The 23,134-nt window shown below is 45.6% G+C and overlaps 3 protein-coding genes across 19 annotated transcripts in view; 2 read left to right on the plus strand and 1 right to left on the minus strand.

The window, feature by feature from the left end:
• Positions 1 to 23,134, minus strand: part of CHST3 (carbohydrate sulfotransferase 3) — a 354,774-nt gene that overhangs the window by 118,416 nt on the left and 213,224 nt on the right. The window lies entirely within an intron of this gene.
• Positions 1 to 23,134, plus strand: part of COL13A1 (collagen type XIII alpha 1 chain) — a 196,776-nt gene that overhangs the window by 23,375 nt on the left and 150,267 nt on the right. The gene's annotated exons all lie outside the window — the stretch shown is intronic.
• Positions 4,686 to 22,470, plus strand: TSPAN15 (tetraspanin 15). The gene is made up of 8 exons (XM_051617162.1): positions 4,686 to 4,820; positions 9,972 to 10,157; positions 12,232 to 12,306; positions 14,404 to 14,499; positions 16,705 to 16,821; positions 19,046 to 19,093; positions 20,481 to 20,597; positions 21,439 to 22,470. The coding sequence occupies exons 1-8, from the start codon at positions 4,725 to 4,727 to the stop codon at positions 21,589 to 21,591; spliced, it is 888 nt and encodes a 295-aa protein (XP_051473122.1). The 5' UTR covers positions 4,686 to 4,724; the 3' UTR covers positions 21,592 to 22,470.

Raw genomic sequence — 23,134 nt, forward strand, 5'->3', positions numbered from 1 at the left:
TTTTAGCAAGGTGGTCTTGCTTTCTGCAACTATTTGGAGGCTTATCTGCATTTTTAATACATTTGACTTAGTGATGACTGCCCTATATAATAGGACTCGACCAACCATACTCAGTAGATTTGGTATGATTGAATTTATTTAAATTACAGCAACATGTCTGATTGGTGCTTGAAGGATCCCTGGCAGATGATGCCAGGAGAAGAGGCATTTGTGAAGGCCAGACCTGAGCTGAGAATTCTACTAAGGCTTCAGTGGGCAGCTGGCACCAAGGGTCTCATGCAGAGCTCCTGAAATCCTTTGCCAGCTGCTCTCCAGCACAGAAACATCCAGAGGAGCCTCGGTTCGCAGCCACCGACCTCCATGGTGCTGAGGGGCTGAAAGAGGGGCATTTCCCCTTCAGACTGCCACATCCCCTTTCCCAGCATGTCCTGCAGAAAAGTATTGGCCTCAAGCATGCAAGGAGGAATACCTGGTCCTCCAAGGAAAGGGGATCCCCTGAGCCCAGTTTCTGCTCTGAGCACAGCGCTCTCACTCTCAGCTTTGCAGTAAACGACATGAACATAAGCAACACATCGAGGCTGAGATTTCAAAGAGTACTTGGCACTGGCTCCTGCCTGCTCTGCTGGAAGCTGAAAGCATTTCAGGTATTAAAACCTGTTTTCAGATACCAAAACCCTTTTTTTTTTTCTCCAGGATTCAGAAAGTTCCTGGCAAGTCACACAGTGGAAAAGCTCCCCCCGTGCCTCTGGTGCTGGGATGACAATGGTTTTCCAGCTTCCCTAGTTCCTGGAGCTGCAGCTCTGCCAGGCTGCCCTGTACCAGGGCACTATTTATCAGTTCAGGATGCTTTTTACCAGCTCAGCTGAGACCCTTTCCTCACCTCATTAATTTGTGGAGGCAGCCTTCCGTTAACCCATCCCCTAACCACTGCAACTCAGGTCTTCTCTGATACAATATTAAGCAAATGCTGGGTTTTAGAAATTAATATCTGTAGTACTGTATGTAATATCTCCTTCTCCTCACAATGGACTTCCCTGCAGGTAATCCCACTCACTTCCCTGCCCAGAAACTAAAAAGAAATACACTTGCACCTATCTTCTCATGTGCATTGGCAAGCTGTTCCAGGCTCTTCTTTAAAGTTTTCCACTGACATCTCATTAAACAGCTTATGAACCTTACACTTTCTGTGTGCCATCCAGGAGGGCTTCTCCTGATTTGCAATATGAATTCAACAGTTAATAGTCTTGTTCGGATTTTGTTTTTTCCCTTGGCTTGCTCAGATCTCTTCAAATTCCAAGGAGAAGATGAGCACAAACCTCCATTATATTCAGCTGAAGTGCTTTATCAGTCTTTGCTATAGAATGCAGAGCGTAAGCAAGCCCTTAGAGCTTTACATTTGGTGTTTCAGTGGTGAAAGCATAACCTCTCTTGGCTGACTTTGAAGATAGATGGTCAGGGTGCCCACATTTCTAGGAAGTACCACTGCTGCCTTCTGAACCATCTGCCCCAGTCCCCGATCTGTTATCAGGTGATGATCTGAGTGCAGCCACCCTTTGCTCAACATACAAGTCAGCAGGGACTTGCTTTCGTTGATACACACCCACACCTTTTATTCATTTGCTCGTTGTGCATCGAGGAGGTGATTATCCTGGAGCCCAGCCAGCCATGTAGCATGTGCTGTATCAGCCCTTTGACTTGCAAAGTGGAGTGATTTTTTTACAAAGGCTGGCTCCACATTCCTCAGGGAAGTTGCACTTGCCTGGGACTATGGGCAAAACCCACTGCTCCATGGATTTTGGAACCAGGAAAAGGGACTGTCTGAGAGCAGGTTTGGGTTTGGCTGGCTTCACTGTTGTTTTTATTATGGGCAGGATTGTTTGAGGCCAAATGTTGCCGTGCTGAGTCAATGATCCCAGGTCTGAGCAACAGGTGAGAGATGCAAACAAAAGATGCGCGTCTGGAAGGATGAATAAGGTTCATTCTAGAAGGAAAAATAACACAAGGTAACAGGGGCAATAGAAGATTTAATTGTGTTGCATGTTGGACTCGGCTCTGGAGGAAGGACCTTTGTTCAGGGAATAGCTTAGAGAGCAGGACAGAAGGACCACAAGCATCCACCTTGGGTGGGGAAGTGTGCAGCCAGGCTGCAGCTTTATCTGCCAGGCTTGGGCTGGAAGAAAGCAGCAGAAGTGCTGCTGGTAGCTCTGAAAAGCTTGGGGTCTTTCTGACACGCCCTGGTGCAGGCCTAGCTGTGGCTTCACTTCTCTTTTCTGCAGCTCTCCTAAAGCCCTGGGTCAAATGCTCTGCTGATCTGGCTTTTGAAGACTTGGTCGTGGGATCTACCATGCCCTGTTCACACTTGCAACAACCCTGGCTGGCAGAGATGCCAAGCTCCTGGTTGGAAATCTGAATCTTGCTGCTGCATTAGGCTGAGGTGGAGAGAGCACAACCCTGAAGGACCCTCAGCACCACAGGCAATTCATAACATCTTACTTTAAAACCACCATTTGCTGCTAGAATGTACTAATTTGGCCCAGAGCTCTTGCCATTTCATTGTCTAGACAAAGCCTGGGATTCAGACAAAGAAAAGCATTATTCCATTATTTTCATACTTTTGTGTTTTTGTTTTGTTGGGTTTTTTTTGTTGTTGTTTTGTTTTTTAACAGAAACCTGTTTTGATGTATTGGCTCAGTTCAGAGTGAAAACAACAGGAAATTGGACACTCCTTTTTAATCAGCTTCCTCATCCAGCAGGTCATGCCCTGAAACTTCATTTGCAGAAATGAGAGCACAAACAACAAGGTAAGGCATTAGGAAAAGAAAACCAAAACAACTAATTTAGTTAAACTCACAAGCAAGGAAAATGTGTAAGTGACAGGAGTATGTTTGGATGTGAATGATGCCCAGGAGACCAGAAGAACCTGTGGTAGACTCTAATTCCCACTGCTTACATGGTCTGTGATGCCATTTCCAGCCTACACCCCATTGGGAAGTGGCAGGGGTATTGCAAACTTGTCTGAAAAGCAAAGTTAGTATTTTAGAGGATGAATGCTCTAGGACACTGTGTTATGTATTATTGTCAGAAATGTAAAAAGTGATGAGCTGTGCTGTTGCTGGCAGGGACCCAGGCTGGATTATTTGCTTCCCAGAAGCAGAGTTTAGCCCTGTGTGCAAAAAGAAGGACACATTTTGTAACAGAATTATCCAGGAAAATTTTTAAGGCTTTATGAAAGAGGTTTTGGTAGCAACTACTGGCTTATTTTATGTACCAAACAAAATGATGTGCAACTGACCACTTGAGCAGTTTTGCATACTCAGCTTGGAGATTTTTCACAGAGCTCTTTGCTAGACAACTTAAGAGTAAATGCAGCCACACTTCATCTTCTCTGGCACCAGATGCTGATTTTCAGTGTCTCTGCTCTGGGCCAGGATGCAACAACCAACTCTGTGACAGTTGTCTGCCACTTTGAATGAGACTTTTCTCCCCAGAGGAAAATAGCCCTTTGTGAGAGAGGAGTGCAGCACTGCGAGCTTGAAAGGGCTTATTTCATCTCACAGGCATGAAGGGTGTTTGCAGTTCGTGGCTGCTGTGTGAGACCCAACACTGACCCCCTGTCATGGCCAAGGAACATGGATAGATGTTGGTGTGGGCAGTAAATGCCACCAGAGCAATGTGCCTGTTACTGCTGTACTTGCTCCGTGTTATTTCTGCAGGGGTGGTGAGGAAGTGGAATGGGTTGCCCAGGGAGGTTGTTGATGCCCCATCCTGGAGGCTTTTAAGGCCAGGTTGGATGAGGTTTTGTGCAACCTGGTCTAGTGGTTCCCTGCTCATGGCAGGGGGGTTGGAGCTTGATGATCTTTAAGGTCCCTTCCAACCTTTGTGATTCTATTTGCAGGTCAGGACCCTCTTTGCACGTGCTTGGGTGTTAAAATGACAGGTAAATGCTCTGGTGTTGCTTAACTGTGCCACTCTAGTGCCAGGGGGTTCTGCTCTGCCGTCTTTCTAGCTGAAAGAGAGGAGATTTAGACTGGGTATTAGGAAGAAACTCTTTGCTGTGAGGGTGGTGAGAGGCCCAGGCTGCCCAGGGAAGCTGTGGCTGCCCCATCCCTGGCAGCGTTGAAGGGCAGGTTGGATGGGGCTTGGAGCAACCTGGGCTGGTGGGAGGTGTCCCTGCCCGTGGCAGGGGTGGTGCTGAATGGCATGAAGGTCCCTCCCAACCCAAACCAGCCTGGGATTGATTGTTTCTGTGCACTGAACCAGAGAAACCTCGCGTCGCAGAAGCAGCAGCAGCAGCAGCTTCACGTCTGTGTGTGTGTGGTTTATTTTTTTCCGTCGGCGCTGCCGCCGCGGCCGGTGGCTGCGGGAGCGATGGGTCCTCCGGGGTGAGCGACCAGCGGGAAAACAAACACACGAAGGAAAAATAAAAAAAAAACAACAACCAAACACACGCACACAAACCCCAGCCAAACCACAAACCAAAGGCGAAAAAAAAAAAAAGAAAAAGAAGGAAAAGGGAGCGTCCCCCTCCCGCGCTGCCGCCGGGGCCGCCGAGATGGCGGCGGGGCCGGGCGGGCCCGACGGGGCGGCCGCTCCCTCTTCTCCTCCTCCTCCTCCTCTTCCCGCTCCTCCTCCCGCTCCCCGTCCTGCCTCCCGGCCGCCGGGAAGGGGCGGGAGGGCCGGCGGGAGGAGGCTGCGGGCGGCGGCAGGTGCTGCGGGGCGGGAGGATGGCGGCGGGGGACGCCGAGCAAGTGCGGTACTGCGGGCGGTTCTCCTACCTCTGCCTCAAGCTCACCCTCATCACCTACTCCACCATCTTCTGGGTGAGGGCTGCGGGGGGTCGGCAGAGGGTCTGGGGGGGGTGGTGTGTGTGTGTGTCTTGTATTCCTCTCTCCGGGAAGAAAAAAACAACAACAAGGGGGTTCCCTCCCGCGCAGGGCAGCGGGGGTTTTGCAAGGATGGGGTGCGGTTCTGGCGGATGGGGTTCAAAGTTTGGCACATAAATCGTTTCTGCGTGTGTTTAAATACTGCTTTTCTCCCCCCCCCGCCCGGAGGAGCTGGGCAAATAAAGCCTTTGCCCTGCAGCAGGCATCAGCGTGTAGGATGGCTCCTTTTCTGAGCCCTGGCTGGCTGACCCTGCGCAGCTTCCCAGCTCCCAGGCGTGTCACGCTTGCTGTCCCCAGCCCGGTGTCACATCAGCCCCACCGTGCTGCCTCCTGTAAAAGGGATAAAGCGTCAGCCTTTGGGCCCAAACTAGCGCTGCTGACTTCTCCAGTGTGGTGAATTCACCCTGACCAGGCTGGAAGGAGCCATCCGGGCTCCCTGTAATCACCGTGATTTTAAAAAAGGTGTTTTTTCTAGGATCCTGGGGTGATGCTTTGCTGGCTCCAGGCTTTGCTGATGTACAAGATGCTTAGGCAGGGTTTCTTTCTGGCTCTTTCAGTTTAAATGCTGCTCAAGCTCTGGTTTTGCTGGTCTCTCTGTCTTAGTAGACTCAGTATTTGCAAGGTGGGAGTGTCAATCATCTGGCATGGGCATAGCAGAAGAGGTTTCAGATCCACCAGGTTTGACCGTAGGTGTCTGATTAAAGCTGTGAGTTAAGGATGAACAAAAATTGAAGTGCAGGGAGTCTGGACGTAACTCAGGCTTTTGGGGATCCTGGGGTGTCTTTTGTCTTTCTTAGCAGACAAGCCAACCAAGGAAAACGCCTTCAGGGTTTAGACTCCTGAAGTTTCCAGCCTCACTCCGCAGCAGCTGTTCCACAGGTGCGAGGGTCAGAAAAAAGGGAAACTTGCTGTGCTCTTTTTCATGTTCTTGCAGCGTGTGTGTCCTGCAACAAAGGACCCCACTGCCTGTTGCATGCTCCACGTTTTCCTTCTGCACCCAAGGGCCCGTTGCTGGTGGGCTGGAAAAATTAACCTGGAAGCAGCCAAAAGGGGCTTCTCAGAGCGTCCCTTGGGGGACAGAGGCTCTTCCAAGCAGCCTGAGGGTTTTGTTTGCTCTTGGCCGTGGCTCCACGCTCTGCCTTTGTTGGGAACCCAGTGTTGCAGCCGGATGGCTGTGCCGAGGAGAGGGTTTGCTGTGGGAAGGAGGTGGATGGGGCTTTTGCTCCAGGAAGGCTGGCACTGGGCATTCTGCTGCCGGCCCCGAGGCTGAACACACGCCGCATTGTCAGCCCTTTGTCGGGGGGAGGGTTTTTTCCCTCTCAGCAGCTCCTTTTATTCTAGCCTGGTGAAGCTGGTCTCATTAGCTGTAAATGTCAGTGGTCTGGCTCACTTTTTGGCTGTGTTCATCTTCCTGACTGTTTTTTCTTTTTAAACTGCTGTAAAGGGGAGTCAAGTTTGGCTGGGGAGTGTTGGCTTCGCTTAGACTGTTGGTGATTTGTGTCCTTTTGCCTCTTTTTGGGGGGGCTTTGATTGATGGAGGGGAGGCTGAGGCCATTGGGTTTCCTCCCTGCTGTTGCTTGATCCTCCAGAACATTTGCAAGTGACAAACACCCGGATTCAAGTCCCCAGGATTGTTTAAAAACACCAGGAACGAAATATCCATCTTATCCCGAAGCAGAAAGGAAGTGGTAGCATCACTGGGGGTGCTGGGGGGCACCTTTGCTGCAGGCCCTGTTGCTGCCGTGGCTTCTTCTCATGTCACCCAGGGCTTTTGTAAATATAAATAAATAAAAATAGTTGACACTGTGACTTTTTCAGGCAGCTGCTTTACTGGTGAATGAGGCTGTAATGTCGTTTTTTCTCCCCTGGCTGAAATGACGCCCAGCATTTTAAGCAGAAGGTGCTGTTGTTGAGCAGGCACCTCATTTAAGGACAAGTCTGGTAAATAGAAGATTAAAACCACCACTCTAGGTACAAATGCTTTTCCTTTCTCTTGGAAAAGCAACATCCAGGCATGGAAAAGCCCTGGAGGAAGTCCCTGGTATTTGTTGGTGGATACTCATTTAACCTGCTTGGAGGCCAGTTAGGTTTTCCTGTGGACACAGTGTGAATTGCCAAACTGGGAGCTGTTGTGGGGGATGCAGGATGTAAACAGCACGTGTATTTGTGAGCTGCCTACGGAAGAGTTGCATTTCCAGCCCTGGTCACAGGAAGGGAGGGCACAGTCCCCGAGAAGAGACATGGGTGGGATGGTTGCTAAGTTAGCACATCTGCTTGGCCTAAATAATTGCTGCTATTGGTCTGGCTATATTAATAACAATATTTAAGAACTTTAAATGTTTTTTGTTGTTGTTGTTGTTGTTTTTTAACAAATAGAAGATAATAAAAGCATAAATGCTGCTTGGAAGGACTGAGGATTTTATTTGCATGCTTAGGTGGGTTCCCCCCGCCGTGGTAGCAATTTTTATGCTTCAGGTTCTGTGTAAAACTTGAGCTTTGTATAAAGGTTCTGTATAAAACTTGTGTCTGTGTGTCTATTCTATGATGGGTCAGTCTGAGTTTTTTATCTGTGGGGTGATGTTTTTCCCCTGGCTTAGCCTTCCTGCTTCCCTGCAGCACCTGCCCTCTGCAGGCTGAGGGTTGCAGGAGGGTGGATGCAGGACTGCTTGGGGGGGGAAGTTTTGCTACAGGGGTATTTTGTAGTCCTCTTCCTGGGGAGTGACACGACTATTTTCATGTATCCAGAACAGAAGTATTTCTAGGAGGCATCAGAGGCCTGGTGAGAATTATCCCCTCTGGGTTGTGAGACAGCTTTAATCCTGTAGTTCCTCTGGGATGTGGTACCAGCCACCTTGGTCTTTGGGGCAGTAAAAGCTATAATGGGTGGGAATTTGGGTGGGCAGGGGGGGTCAGTTTATGATTTTGGTTGTTGCTGGTTTTTGTGGGGAAAATGAGAGGCAGGAATTAAGATTTTTCTACGCTTAAAATGCTAGAAGTGGTCTTGGAGGGTGCTTGAGCAAAATGCAAATGGAAGGGGGTGAAGGTACATAGGTATATACGTCTATATAAATAGAGATGTCTCCATATCTCTTAAACTCTTAACATGGGAATGCATCTTGTATTTCTACTTACAGGCACCTTTGAATCCTTAGACTGCCTTAAATTGAATGTTTTGATGGGAAAACTATGGTTGAGAAGGGCATTTCAGTAAATGTTCTAGTCTTGAAACAACACACTTCTGAAATTCACATCATCCCCATCAAGATATAACCCCTGTGATTTATGTCCAGTGTTTGTGTTTTGGTTTGGTTTTTTAAATTTTATATATATATAAAAGAATCTACCAGGCAGATTTTGAACTTAAGTGTTTGCAGCAGAGTCTCTTTGTAAGTTGTATTATCTGCTGCTTTCTGAGCAGGATAAATGTGGTCCAGCCATAAAGATCTCAGGTTTTTAGTTTTATTTATGTATTTATTTATTTATTTTTAAAGAATAATAATAGTGACAATAATACTAGAACTTCTGAATCACATATACAGGCACAGTCACCAGTCTGATGTCCTATAATTGTTTTGTATGTTTCTGAGTCTCTTTCCTCGATTGCTGTAGCTGTGTTTAAAAATTTCAGGCTGTATCTGTGTTGTCATCTGCTTGAAGAGGAATGTATCATTTATTACCCAAATAATTGAATTTTTTAAAGAATAAGGCAACACTGCAAATTAGCTGTTTAGTAATTAAAAAACCTGGTGGTAGTTCTGCAGTAGAAGCATCTAAATGTTCAGCTTGGGTGCCTATTATTTGTCTATAATGTTTTCTGTTTGCCTTCCATAATCTGAGTTTGTAAGGGGGAGAGTTACCCTCAGTTTGGTTGTGTACATTTTAAGTTGCTTTTTTAAATAGCTTTGGTATATTTCTTTTTATGGGTAAACCTTTCTGAAATTTTTCTTTTCTTGAATGGCATTCCAAAAAAGGACATTCCTCACTTAACATCCTTTGTTTTGTTTGCTTTTCTTACCTGTAGAAAATGAAGAATTTCCAGTAAGTTGTTATTTATTTTTAGAGACCCCATAATTGGAATAATATTGAAACTGTTGGGCTCATGATCTGGCAACTAAATGCATTCTGTGCTCTCCTTGCTGTTGGTGTGTGGGGAGCAGACTTGGGGTTCCTGCTGGAGTGTTGGGGCAGCAAAGGGAAACGATGTTTGTCAGATTGCCAGAAAGATTGATTGGAATCTGGGCTCTTCCCTGTGGATGTCAGGCTGTGGGAGTTGGCAGTGAAGTTTTTCCACTGTGATTTTCACGACTTGGATTGTTGTGGGATTTTTTTTTGTTGTTTAATTCTGCAGAATTCAAAGCAACTTTGCAGCACAGCCTGAGTCTGATACCAGTTGATTTTGACTTAGCTGTGGTTGTGTCGATCAAAATATCCTTCCCTTGTTAAATGAAATGCATCCCTTTTTGTTTTGCTTCTTGCCTTTATCTGGTAGTTCACTCAAGATAGCACCCTCATTTCAAACTTGGATTTTAAAAGTGGTTTTGGTTTAAATCCAGTTCATTTTCCCCAGTGGCAGGAGGAGTGGAAGTGTGGGATCCACTGTCTGTGTTTGCTGAGCCTAAATACAACAGGAGCTGATGGGAAGGGACATACAAGCTGTTGATTGCTTAGAAACTGTGTTGTGTTGGGGGTGTTTATACACACACACGGAGGGACAGACAGACACACAAGGGAGGAGTATTGATGCCAATGCAGTTGCTAGTGTATGTAGTATATCACATCTCAGATGAGTAATAAATGACGTTTCAACCAGTGACGTATGTTTCGATTTGTTCAACTTCCAGAATCTTAAAACATTATTAAATATATCTTTGAGATAAACAAATCTCAGGGTTTTGTTTTCTAACTTGGCTCTTTTCCACTTTACCTTTGAGGTGTGGTTTTGGTGTGCTGTTTTTTTTAAATCTATACTTCTGATTGGAGTGTTTCATTGTTTATCATTAATTCTGAAGCGTGTCCTCACGAAATGTCATCTCTGTGTTTACTGGGAGAAGGAATCCACATCTGTGCTCTTCTTTTTTTGTGTCCCAGGTGATTGGAGCCCTTGTCCTCGCTGTTGGGATTTATGCAGAAGTTGAAAGACAGAAGTACAAGACTCTAGAAAGTGCCTTTCTAGCCCCAGCAATTATTTTAATACTTTTGGGCGTTATCATGTTCCTGGTGTCTTTTGTGGGTGTGCTGGCTTCTTTAAGAGACAATTTGTGCCTTCTTAAAGCAGTAAGTGTTGGGTTGTTGGGTTTTCTTATTCTTAATTTTTAGGGCTCATGATTTTTGCTTTTGAGTGTCACCTGAATTCAGACCCATAGCCATGTCTGCCTTGAAATATATTAAAGTGGCTGCTCTGATGTTACTTAAATCTGAAGGTGCTGCAGGGCAGAGGTCCCTTAACCATGCTCTGGTTAGGGAGCAGCTTGTCTTGGAGCCTGGCGCTGACAAACCCAGCTTTCCAATAGCTAAGGACTTCATGGAAAACAAGCAGGAATGTGGATTATTATCAGCCAGAATGGATCTTGAGCAAACTCAGCTGTTGACACACCATTTGACACCAGCCTGGCACCTCGGTGCCTGCTCCGGCCGCGCCACAGGCACGTGCCCTGCTCAGGGAGCTGTGCTGGAGGAGAGGAAATTGTTCAGCCCCCTTGGAAAAGGTCAAGTCTGGATGCAGCTTCTCCCCTTTGATATGGGGGGTTTCCTACAACTATGAGCCTGCTTGGTGCAGAGATGAGCTGTGGTTTCTGGTAGTTCTCCAGATACTTCTGGTTTCAACGCAGAGGACGCTGCTCTGCTGGAGAAATGTGTTTTAGGGTATTAGCTGGTAGCACCAAAGGGCTTTGGGAGAAGTGTCCTCCTCAGGGGGGAAGTGAAAAGGACAAAGTTCTTCTCTCCAGTAACTCTGAGAGGGCAAATTTTAGGGAAATTCCTCTGGTTGCAGATGGAAGTTGCACATAGAACTAATGAAAAATGAAGCGTGAGAACATAATTTTCACCTTTGTGTCAGTTCAGTTTAAGTAAATGCTAAATACTTAGGTTAGTTAGTTAGCTTAGTTAGTTACCTAAAATGTTAGGTGGAACAAAGCAAGAGGTAACTGGATTTTGAAATTAGGCTGGAATTTTCCTGAGAGGCTGTCCTTGGGAAGTAGTGGCTTCCTTCATTCTGAGCGTGGTGATGTGTCCTCGTCTGATGCCAAGGACATTTTCTGTTCCCCTTGTGGCAGCAAACCCAGCAGGGTATTTAACTGAAGAAAAGCTCTGATGTTTGGTTCTCAGGCTGACTGCAGATTTAGCAGGAGAAAAGACATCTGTCCAGTGAATTTGTGACACTGATACTGGGATTGAGAGCACAAAAATTAAACCAACTTTCAGGGCGAAGCATTAGAGATTATTTTCAGATGAGGGATCCTAAGTGTTATTTCCTGATGAAGTTTGCTATTAAGAAGCAGAGCTAAAATTCACAGGCCAGCCATCTTTTATTCCTCAAGAACCTTTTGGGCTGGAAAAACACTTCTCAAGTGTTTGGTAAAAAGATAACTTTGTAGTTACCTCATGGTGTTGTGATGGTTTTCTTCCTTGTAACTGACATTTTGAATGTGCTTTGATGAGCAGTCACAGATGCAGACGATGTGGTTGTGTGCATTTGTGAGCTTGCTTATGTTTTGCACAGGTAAAGACATAAATAGAGAGCTAGCAGATACAATTTTTCTTACCACTGAGCCTACTAAGTCCTATTAGTGCCCATCCTGCAGCCTGCGTTCTCAGCTGGCTGGGTTATGCAGTGCAGCTCAGTTCCCTCTTCTGAAGCAGCACACTGGAAGGTTCCCAGCCCAGAATATTCCTTTAACACTGGCAACTTAATAGAAGATGCTTTGGATAATTTTCAAGCACTGCTTTTCCTGGGAAATCAGAGCCAGCAGGTTAAGTGCTCTTTGTAGGAAGCATAAAAACACAGTGTTTGCTGTGGTTTGTAGGAGTCCATTAATGTGATGCTCTGGGATGCTGCTATGGAGAGAAGTATCTTGGCCTGGTGAATGCATCTCTTGCTTTTGAGTCCCTTCAAAGCAGAAAAATAATGTTTGCCAGTTGGTCAAAGCCCGGAATGACTCAAGTGAGGTAAAAAAAAAAAGCTTTTTTGGTGACACAAGCAGTTTTATAAGAACAAAACCGTAATTTTCTACCTTTAAAGTGACAACTCACAGGCAGAAAGCTAAATATGTTGGTGACTGAATGTTACAGACTTGAGAACACTAATTGAAAGAGTAATCAGGGTTTGTTCTGTTTAATTGTTTTCCTGCAGTTCATGTACATCCTTGGTATCTGCTTGCTGATTGAGCTGACTGGTGGAGTGGTGGCCCTCATCTTCAGGAACCAGGTGAGCTGCTTGTGTTGAGGTTTTTATCACCAAGAACCTTACTCACAGTCCGTGGTGTTATGGCTACACTACTGAGCAAATAGGAGATATTAAAATTGTCTCCTGAGCATGAACTTATGGAGCCTGAAGGCAGGTCCAGACTTTTTGGGGCCTTTCAGGTCTGGGGATGGGTGGGATTGGCCATCCATTCTGGACATGAATTGCAGATGAAAGAATTTGGAGAAGATCTGGTAATTAAGAAAGTGCACTGCAGGCAAAATTAATCAGTTTTCTTTCCTGAAAGCAGCACTTCAGGACATGGTTTATTTGGCATGATGATGTTGGGTTGGTGGTTGGACTTTATAATCTTAGACGTCTTTTCCAACCCTAATGAATCTAGGATTCCAGCTGTTCATGTATTACAAAGTACTTCTCATTTGCCTTCTGGGTCTCAGTCTACTAGTTTGGGAAGTTCCCAGCTGAATTTGGAAACCCTTGTTATTTTTTTTGGTGGCCAAAAATAACTTGCCTAAGGAGCAGCTCTTCCCTGCCCACATCCATGAACAACATAATTAATTTTTGTTGGAGACCCTGTCATTTACAAGCATTCTATAACTGTGCAAAACCCTTTATTTTTCTAAACAGAAAGCAGTTTTTCCTGCTGGAGAACTTTTAAAACATAAATGTGTTCACTAGGGCAAGTACTAGATTTCTGTGCTGCTTTTTTTTTTTTCTAATCTGGCAAAGTATGAGCATTAAAAGGAGCTGCTGAATAATAAGAGCTCTTCCTTCCCCATCCCAATCCTACTGATCTCATTTCCACAAAAAGACTTGGTACATACTTAAGAGTTGCCTTCATTTTTAGAAGCCCCTGTCAGCCACTTCCATAGGTGTTGCCTTGACCTCTTGCAAGGATTTATTCTGAATTTTGGTGGGAGCACCTGGTGCATCTGCAGGGAGCAGGTCAGCCTGCCTGGCACAGGAGTGTGGGCATCACAGGATGGGGAGAACGTGGCTGGTAGATGATGAAGCAGCTGCCCAAGGTGGTATTTGCTGAGAGGGTGAGGAAGGATTGCTGTTGGCTTTCCAACAAAGGAAACATACTGTTGGGTTTTGTGCACCAAGTGTCTTCCCAGCACGTGTGTTGGGTGTCTGAGAAGCTGAGGATGGTGTGGGGAGGAGAAGGAAGTATTTAATAAAAGCTTAGGGTAATAGCCTCCATTTAAATGCTGATTGTTTTGCATGTCTCACTGGTTTTTCCCTTTTCCTCCTCTGCAAGGATTTAGCTTTGACCCGTTTAGCAGCTGGGGTGAAGGGAAAGTTGTTACATCCTGGTTTTGTTCAGTCTGCATTTTTGCTGTGCTGTGATGGTGCTGGATGTTGAAAACTATATATATATATATATATATATATATATATATATATTTGCCTCATCTTCTGAACTTCAAAACCATTTTGTTGATGTAATTTCTAATGTGCCAAGCTGAGGAGATACTGGTTTATATCTGCCACCACTCCTCTGCTGTGTTGCTCAAAACCATGACTGTAAAACATACAGGTATGAGATCTTTTCCACTTACTTTGCTTAAGGTGGAGTTCAACTCTTTCGTCTGGCATTTATGGTTTCCTTGGAGAGTAAAATGGTGAAAACAAAATTAAAGGAAAAATAAAATCCATGGAGGTTGGTGAGCAGGGAGAGAGTCAGCTCTTGCCACCCAGGGAGTGGTGCCAAGACCCACCACCCAACCTGGCTGTTCTGTCACCCAGGGGATGCTGGGGATCCCCAGTGCCCAGGGGGAGGGATCCTGCCTTCCTCTTCTCAGCCTGGGGGCCAAAGGGACCACCTCTGGGAGATGCTTGGAGAGTCCCAGAGAAGCAGCACCTCGCTGGAGAGGTGTCACACTGCCAGCAGGTCTCAGCACAGGACCTGCTGTGAGGCTGCTTCCTGAGAAGGGATGGGATGATGAATTTTTACCTGGTATTTGATTCTTCTTTAAAAACAAATAAAATAGCCTTTCTTCTTCTGCTCATCAATTACACTTGTTGCTTCAGCCCTTTCTTTTGATTTTGTTTTGGTGTGTTTAACCCATGACTCCTGTTTTATTTTCCTCCTCCCAGACAATCAACTTTTTGAATGATAATATAAGGAGAGGAATTGAGAATTACTACGATGATTTAGACTTCAAGAACATCATGGATTCTGTTCAAAAGCAGGTTTGGTTTGTTATTTTTTCCTTCCTGGGACCGTTTCAGTGCCAAGGTGTGACAGATCCTTGACCACAGTTTTTCCAGTGATATGCCAGTCACATTCTCATTGATGAGGGGGATGAGATCTCCTGTGTCATCTACTGTGGTGTCACTGTGGGCAGGGCTCCTCCAGCATCCCAGCTGGCATTTGAAGCCCAGTAAATCACCACAAGAGCTGGGGGCAAAATAGAGCCTGTGCCTTGGTAGGTGTGACTGGGATGCTCAAAGCCAGACCCTGCAAACATTTATGCTTCTGCCAGCCTCCACAGCTGGATTCAGGCAAATTCAGCCTCAATTCCACCCCAGTTCTTACACTGAGTGTTTCTACTGGCTGGTCCGAGACATTCAAAAGCATCTTGTTAGCAGGAGGCACTGGATCAAGAGAAACCAGGTGGTAATTATGCTGTTGGAACCTGGGCCGTTGAGTTTTTACTGGAGGGCACATTCCAAGCTCTTTCACAAGGTGGTTATGCAAAGGAAATGGCCGTGGAAGGGGATGTACCTCTAATTAAAACTCAGAAACTGTGTTGAGCCCAGCTGAGCATGACTTCATGGCATGTGTAATTGACTCACAGCCTTCATTTTTATTAAAGACTTGTGTCTTGAGCTGTTTATTGGGTTATTGCAGAGTTCTGCCACGCAGCTCAGAGGCTGCAGAAGAAGCAGAAAACGTTCAGAAATGTGATGTCAGGGCCCATGTGGTGTCAGTGACTGTGCCAAATAGTGATTAAAAAAAAATAAAAATGAACTTAGGAAGTGATATGTCTGTTTTATGATGTCGTTATGGAGATGGCAGCCTGCTTGTGGAAACAAAGTTTAGCATGGCAAGTCTGTCAGAAGCAAACCATCCTGAGGAAATTTTGTCATTAGACTTCATGGTGCTTTTAAGTTTCCATGCACTGCCCCAAATGATGTAGACTGTGAGTGACTGTGTGTTTTAGTGGTTAAATAAACTGCTCCTTTCCCCTTCGTTTCATATACAAAGTGAATATTTGTATTAAGTCAGTGTAAACTTAACAGTGTTTGTTTGCCAGATCTAAGTTCTAGTGAATTACACCCAGAACATTCTGGTGGGGTTTCTTTCGTGCCCCCTAGCAACGTGTCTGTCTTTTAGACTCTTCTAGGAATGTAGCCACAATCCTTAAAAAGAATGAAGAAGTGTATTACATCTCGAGATGCAGTGAATGTAAAAATGTTGCTTAGTGGTGCCCAGACCTGAACAAATAGTTTTCCAAGTCGTAAAAGATGGGTGGTGGAACTTCGTGCTGAGTACTTTGCTCTGGCACCCTGGGTAGTAGAATCGTAGAATGGAATCATAGAATCATCAAGGTTGGAAGAGACCTCCAAGATCATCGAGTCCAACCATAATCCATCTACCACAACCACTAAATTATATCTTGAAGAGCCACATCTAAATGCTTCTTGAACACCTCCAGGGATGGTGACTCCACCGCCTCCCTGGGCAGCCTGTTCCAATGCCTCACCACTCCTTCAGTAAAGAAATTTTTCCTAATATCCAACATAAGCCTCCCCTGGCACAACTGAAACCCATTTCCTCTTGTCCTATAGCTAGTTACTTGGGAGAAGAGACCAACACCAGCCACTCTACAACCTCCCTTCAGGTAGCTGTTGAGAGCGATAAGATCTCCCCGGAGCCTTCTCTTCTTCAGATGTAGCAACCTCAGTTCCCTCAGCCTCTCCTCATAGGATGTGCCCTCCAAACCCCTCATCAGCCTCCTTGCTCTTCTCTGGACACACTCCAGGACCTCAATGTCTTTCTTATACTGTGGTGCCCACCCAGAATTGAACACAATACTCAAGCTGTGGCCTCACCAGGGCCGAGTACAGGGGCGCGATCACTTCCCTCCTCCTGCTGGACACACTGTTTTTGATACAGGCCAGGATGCTGTTGGTCTTCTTGACCACCCGGGCACCAATGGGTAGCTCAGAATCTATAATTCTTTTCAGTTGTATCACATACATTCATATGTGCCTTGCATGACATGACATAATTGCTGGGTAGCCCAGCGCTCTTGAAATTGCTTTACTGTGACTTAATCTTCTAGTTACTAGAAGAGTTTCTCTTCAGATACAGTTTTTATTTTAACTTTGCCTTTTGTGTTTCCTTTTGGTTTTGTTTGTTTGTTTGTTGTTGTTTTTTTCCCCTCCCAGTTTAAATGCTGTGGTGGGGAAGATTACAGAGACTGGTCCCAAAACGTGTACCACAGCTGTACAGCTCCAGGGCCGCTGGCCTGCGGCGTCCCCTACACGTGCTGCATCACAAATAAGGTAAGTCACAACATGTCAGTGTCTAACTTGAGAAGGGATGTGGTGGAAGAAGCAAAGGAAAACAGGCCCTTCCTGAAAACAGGGTCTGTGGGTCTTGACAGCTTGACAAGGAGAAAGTCATTAATTGGATGCTGGGTCTGTGTTACCGCCCCGCTCTGCAGAGATAGAAATGCAGAAGGGATCTTGGGAGCTTCTCTAACCTCATGGCTTGCCTGGACCTGGGCTGTGCTTAACATGAAGATTTGCTGGTGTTTTCCCCAGGGTTTGCTTCTCCTGCCTCGCCAGGAAGCCTGGGCTCTGATTGCTTCTGTGGGTGGGGGTTGGAAATTAAAATGTTGTCAGTTAAAAACCAAACAGAACAACCCCATCATCCAGAAAAATCCAGAGGTGTGGGCAGATGGCCTCAGGGTCCAGCTGCTGCTCTGCCCTCAACCATCCTTGAAGCCCATCTGCCTTGCCACCCTGTAAAATCCTTCAGTCAGGACCAGTTGCTCAGTCTACAATGAACTGGTATGAACTGGTGCTGGCAGCAGGAGGAGCAGGCGTTAAGTGTCACGTAAATGCGTTTGATATAAATGTCAGCAGTTTTAATGCATCACCCTTCCTTTGAGGAATGGGTATCATGCTGAATCTGATAAAGAAGCAGTCTGCAATTCAAGCAGCACAATTTGAAATTTAATTGAATATGGGCAACCCCTGCCTTTGGTGGGTTTTGGTCTTTGGTCTGAGCAGGAGACAGAAATTGAGTATGTGTGAGGGCAGCCACAGCAGAGCTCGTGATGGAAAACCTCCTGGTGCCTGAATGTGCTGCCCTTTCAATGGCTGCCTCCAGCATGGCTGTTTAATTAAAAGAAAAAGGGCAAATAAATGCAATAATTGAGTCAGTAATCCTGCTTAGGTGTTGCTGAGATGTGTGTGTCCTCTGAAGGTGTTTATTACATACGCTTGCACATTTTTTGTGTATGAGAAAGAGTCTGTTTAAATCTGTGCTGAGCTGAGATTTATTCTTGGAAACCAAAGCTAAACAGTTATGCTTTTTAAGTCTAAGGTGTTTAAGAACAAGAAAGTGGTGGGTGTGAAAATAGTATCCTGCTGATCCTCAGCTGCACTGGGCAGAAGAGCTCAGGGTCTTGCCCTCAGTTTATGGTAAAGGAAGGTAGAGCTGTCTAGTAAAGAGCAACCTGGCTTTTTAGTGGTCATTCAAAACTGCTGCTTGTTTTTCTGTTGCTCAAGCAAAAGCTTTTCCAAGGAAGAGAGTATATTCTCCACATGCTTCATTGGCAACTGGGGAAAGGGGAGGTGAGAGTACTTGCAGCCTAAAGGTAGCCTGCAAAGCATTAAGCTCAAGGAAATTATTGGAAAGGTGGGGAGAAGCCCCCAAAATAACCATCAGACTCAAGATTTAAGGGCAGGCTGTTCAGCCAGGTGCTGCAGCACCTCAGGACTCGTGGCTTTGTCACCCTGGGATGCTGCTGATGTGCCCAAGGGGCAGGGACGTTTGTGGGGCAGGATGGCACTGGCACTGTGGCTCTGTGGCCAGCTGCCTTGGGAAGAAACCCGACCAGAAGATGCATACATCTTCTGTGTTTGACAAATGCTTCCAAATACAGGCTGGTTTCTGTCCTGGAAAACTACAGATATGGCTTGTGATGACTCATTCACTTTGTAGTCACGGAAAACTCCTGTTAATGTTGGAGGTTGGATTCTGATCCTCTGAAAAAAAACCAACAACCCTGTGCTGAGATGAGCCAGGTTCATCCTGGGGGGGCTCTGAAGGGACTATTTCCAAGTCAAAATATTTATTAAATACTTGCACGGGCGTAGCAGGTAGAAGTTAGTCCCCAGATGCCTATAAACCTGTGTTTCTAATGGATTTGTCCTTGTTTCATACGTTTCTTTGTGCTGTGGTGTCCTGTTGCCTAATGCTGGGTTTCAAATGGGCTGAAGAGTCTGTGCTTCTTGGGATGCACACTAGATTTGCTGGATAGATATGGTTCAAATGTCTTGTGTCATGACATGCTGCCAATACTGATTTCCTAGAACCATGTAGAGCTCTATCTACATCTTCCCCTGGGGATGGTGGGAAGAAATCTGTGTGGGATGGGCAAGTAACCCCACGTTCCTGCTTTTATATGAGCTGAGTGAACACAAGAAGAGTAAAAATAATTATTTTTTGGTGATTTTTGTTTTCTGCTGTAGTTCTTATGTGTTGTTTTCTTTTCAGACAGGCATTGTGAACACTATGTGTGGATACAAAACCATTGGCAAAGAGGTAACTTAACCAGCATCCACCTTTTCTTGGCAAAGGGCTATGCTGCTCTGCAGGCTTTTTTCTTTTTTGTCAGTTACAACGTGATATTCTGCATTCTTAAATCTACCAGACAGTTAAATCAGTAATTAAAGCCATTTTATCTGGAATAGCTTTCATATATATATAACAGAAAAAACAACACCTGGATTGTGGTATCTTTCCTTCCTCGTATCTTCTACAATTCCTTGCTTGAGGTGCCTAATGTGTTCCTTCCCAGGGCTCACCCCCCTAATTGCACAGTTAATACAAAGAAAGATGCTTCAATTCTTCTTTAAGTGGTGACCTGAGTTGGGGAAGGCTTTTAATACTTAAACCCCAGAGTTTCTCACTGGCAGAATCAGTTTCACTAAAGCAAACTCAACTCTTCCTAGGTATGTTAGATCCCAGTGATGCGTGTTGCATTTTTAAGCCTGTAATAATTATTTCTGGAAGAGGAGCAGAACTTCCCAGGTTTTGCTGGCAGCTTTCTCCTCCCTCAGGGAGCAGGAGAGGGCCTCCTCCTCCTCCTGTTTTCCCCTTTGGGAATAGACCTGGTGACTCCAGAGTGAAGGCTGCTGGCTCAAGGCACTAATTGCAGAGTGATTAAGAAGGGAAATGGGTAATTGGATCTGCAGCAAGTTCTCCACTCCTGCCTTTGGAGTGCTGGTTCAGGGGGCTGCTCTGAAAAGCCCCTCTCCCCAGTTGAGGCCCTTGGCACACAATGCCCAGCTTGCCTGTTGATTTTGGGGATTACTGGTTATCTTTACATATGACCTGTCCTCATTTAGATTCCCTGATGTATGGCTTAATCACCTGAACCTCCAGCCTGGCCCCAAGCACTTAAGCATATGCTTAACTTTACCCCATTCATCTGCTTAGGACCCTCTGCAGCCTCGAGTGCTTTTCTATATGATGGGCTGGGGTCAGGGTGCCAGGCAGCTTGCAGGGCTCAGTCCCAAATCCTCTTGTTCCTGCCCTTTTTAGAGCCTGTTGCAAAGCCCCTGGTCTGCAATTCATGTTTTTCCCCTGCAGCTCTTTCAACTTGGAGGCAGAGGTAAAAGCTAAAGAGAGATTTCTCTACTTCCCAAGTGGTCTGAAGCAAGAACTGGATGGATTTTTATATATATATTTTTTTTTAATAGAAAGGTAGTTGCAAAAAAGAAAAAAGGCTTAAAACAGTGAAATAACTTGTTTGGGTGTGGAACAATTTAAAGCAGGCGGACGAGTTAACAATGAGGTCTCTGTTAAATTCAGTGGGATTAAAGAGGTGGGAAGGAGGACCAAATTTGCCTCCTTGAAATTTGAACTGTCCTGTATTCCTGTGTCATCTGTCAGTGCCTGTTTCATCACCTGCTGTGTTGCTTTGCAGCGGCTGAGCGTTCAGGACGTGATCTATGTCCGTGGCTGCACAAATGCAGTGCTCATTTGGTTCACGGACCACTACAGCATCATGGCAGGTGTGCTGCTTGGCATATTGCTGCCCCAGGTGAGAAGGGGCTTTAGACATGAGAGGGAGTAGCTGTGGGATGCAAAATGCCATTTGCCTGTATTTTAATTACCCCTTTTTAATTTAAATTGAATGTAACGGATAAGCTGAGGTGGCGTTCTGGTAATTTAGTAGCATTCCTGTGGTATATGGCAGGATTTGGTGGGGTAATTTGGTTTTGCTTGGGTTTTTTGAGTCCTTCTCCTCCTAGCTGCATCCACTAAGACTTTCTAATGCTCCAAGGCACAAGGGTGGTGATTTTTCTGCTGTATTAGCTCTTATCCTAGAACCATAGGATGGTTAAGGTCAAAAGGGACCCTAAAGATGATCAGGTTCCAACCCCCCTGCCATGAGCAGGGACACCTCCCACCAGACCAGGTTGCACAAGCCTCATCCAACCTGGCCATGAACACCTCCAGGGAGGGGGCTTCCACAACATCGTCCCTGGGCAACGTATTCCAGTGCCTTCCTATCCTCATGGTGAAGAATTTCTTCCTGATGTCTAACCTAAATCTCCTCTCTTTTAGTTTAAAAACCATTACCCCTTGTCCTATCACTGGTGAAGAGTCCTTCCCTAGCTTTCCTGGGGCCCTCTTCAGGTACTGGGAGGCCACTATAAGGTCTCCCTGGAGCCTTCTCTTCTCCAGGCTGAACAGTTGTTCACAAAACCCATCCATTTATACCCCCACATGCCAAAGAAGAGCAAAGTGAGTTTCTGCTTAGGGACCTCAAGCCTGCCCGCGTATCTGATGTATGAACACATCGTTTGTAAAAACAGCTGTAGGAAGCTCTAGGTAAGCAGTGTGTGTTCTCTGACTTGAAGTGCCCCTTCCTTTTGCAGTTCCTGGGTGTGCTGCTGTCCTTGCTTTACATCACTCGGGTGGAAGACATCATCACAGAGCACAAGCTGAGCGAGAGGCTGTTTGAAGAAGCAGAGCAGAGATCTCCTCATGAGTTTGCCGGAGCCGGGTGCTGCATGTGCTACCCGGGGTGACTTGGGAACCCTCAGATAGGGTTCCAAAAAGCCAGATCCCCTTGTGCTGGCTCTGACAGGCTGCAGGTGTTCAGGAGCCAGCCCAGGGGTGGGGGTGGCAGCAGGGTGATACCTCTGTAGTGTCCTTGCTCTTGGTGTGTTGGCAACCCAAGACACGGCAGGAGGGCTCAGAGAGGCTGCTGTGGTATCGTGAGGCTGCCAGGACCCACTCACTGCTTGTGGATCATTAAATCTTGCTTGGAATGATTGCCAATGGATACGTGGACAGGAAAACTGTTCTGGGGAGATTCGAAGGTAGATTTCTAGGAAGAGCTTTTGTGTCTTGAGGTGTCATATTTATATGTTTGTCCTTTCGACTGTATTTTCGTACTTTTTCCAAGAAAAGATTCCTTACTGAGCTACATGTGAATATGAAACGTGTTTAGTAATTTTTTATGCTAATCTTGATTAATTTACTGACAACAGTGGATGTGATGCTGAACACTTCCATTGCTCAGTCTCTTGTGCCTTTTAATAATGGGACAAATGGCAATGTCGAATCAGTCAGGTCGTGGTTGGTATATTTTTAATTAAATTTATTACTGCCTGGCTTTTGTGTAAACTTACAGGATGTTTGATTCTTGTATATACTCCATTTTTCCTCTGTACTAAATTAATTGATGTGTGATTTTCTTTTTTTTTTTTTTTTTTTTTTGGAGTTCTGTATGTTGAGATGTTTCTAAATCTTGTTCTTGTCAAAATTAAACCAGCAAGTTGTTTGTTTGTTTTAAAAAAAAATACCAACGCAGATGTTGTTTAAAATGCTTTTTATTTTCTTATCTAAGTTGGTCCTGTCCCTCAGGTGCTGAACAATACAATAAATGGAGCTGTGGTTCTGGGTTGGGTGCTGACTTGTCTGGGGTTTTGGGCAGAGCCACGGGAGGTCGGTGCCTCGCTCGGTGAATCAGAGACAATACTTGGGAAGTCACCAACAGCTCTTGGGGTTTTGTGGTTGTTGCTTTGTCCTCAGCATTTCTCTGCAGCCTGTTCAGCCCCAGCCAGGCTTGCAGGTAAAATGCAAACACCTAACTGTCACGATGCTTCTTCACACAAGCAAATGCAGGATGAGAATAAAGTGGGTTTGTTTTATACCCTGTCTTTATTAATCTTTTCTGACACTCCACTAAGATACACAGAGCAATATCCGAGCCTGTTCTCTCCTTGCTACTTTTCTTCTGCTTTTATTTTTCTCTCTTTTAAATTTCCTTGTCCTGGATGTGTTTTCTGCTTTCTTCAAAACTCGGTGTTTGCAGCTTGCTCTGCCTCACCAAGGATCTCTGAGGAAGCCTCATACCTTTCCAGGAGCCAAAAGAAAATGACTCATCCAGTTCTTCCCATATTTCTGAGCATGTCCAGAAGCAAAGATGTGGCCGTGTCTCCAAGCCCATCATCCACAGTGAAGCTGGTTTCCTACACAGCACACTCTAATGTTGGCTCCCACACATTGTTACATACTGAATTGCTCGGTGTCATCATCACCTGCATTTTCCTGCTCTCTGTCCTG

The sequence above is a fragment of the Apus apus genome, chromosome 4, assembly GCF_020740795.1.
Source record: "Apus apus isolate bApuApu2 chromosome 4, bApuApu2.pri.cur, whole genome shotgun sequence".
Classification (NCBI taxonomy): Eukaryota; Metazoa; Chordata; class Aves; order Apodiformes; family Apodidae; genus Apus; species Apus apus.

What these genes read in the sequence shown, in the direction of transcription:
- TSPAN15 (XM_051617162.1), top strand. Translation starts at nt 4,725, where the DNA reads ATGGCGGCGGGGGACGCCGAGCAAGTGCGGTACTGCGGGCGGTTCTCC. An exon ending in CCTACTCCACCATCTTCTGG is followed by an intron (nt 4,821 to 9,971) that starts GTGAGGGCTGCG and finishes TTTGTGTCCCAG; the next exon opens with GTGATTGGAGCCCTTGTCCT. An exon ending in CCCTCATCTTCAGGAACCAG is followed by an intron (nt 12,307 to 14,403) that starts GTGAGCTGCTTG and finishes TCCTCCTCCCAG; the next exon opens with ACAATCAACTTTTTGAATGA.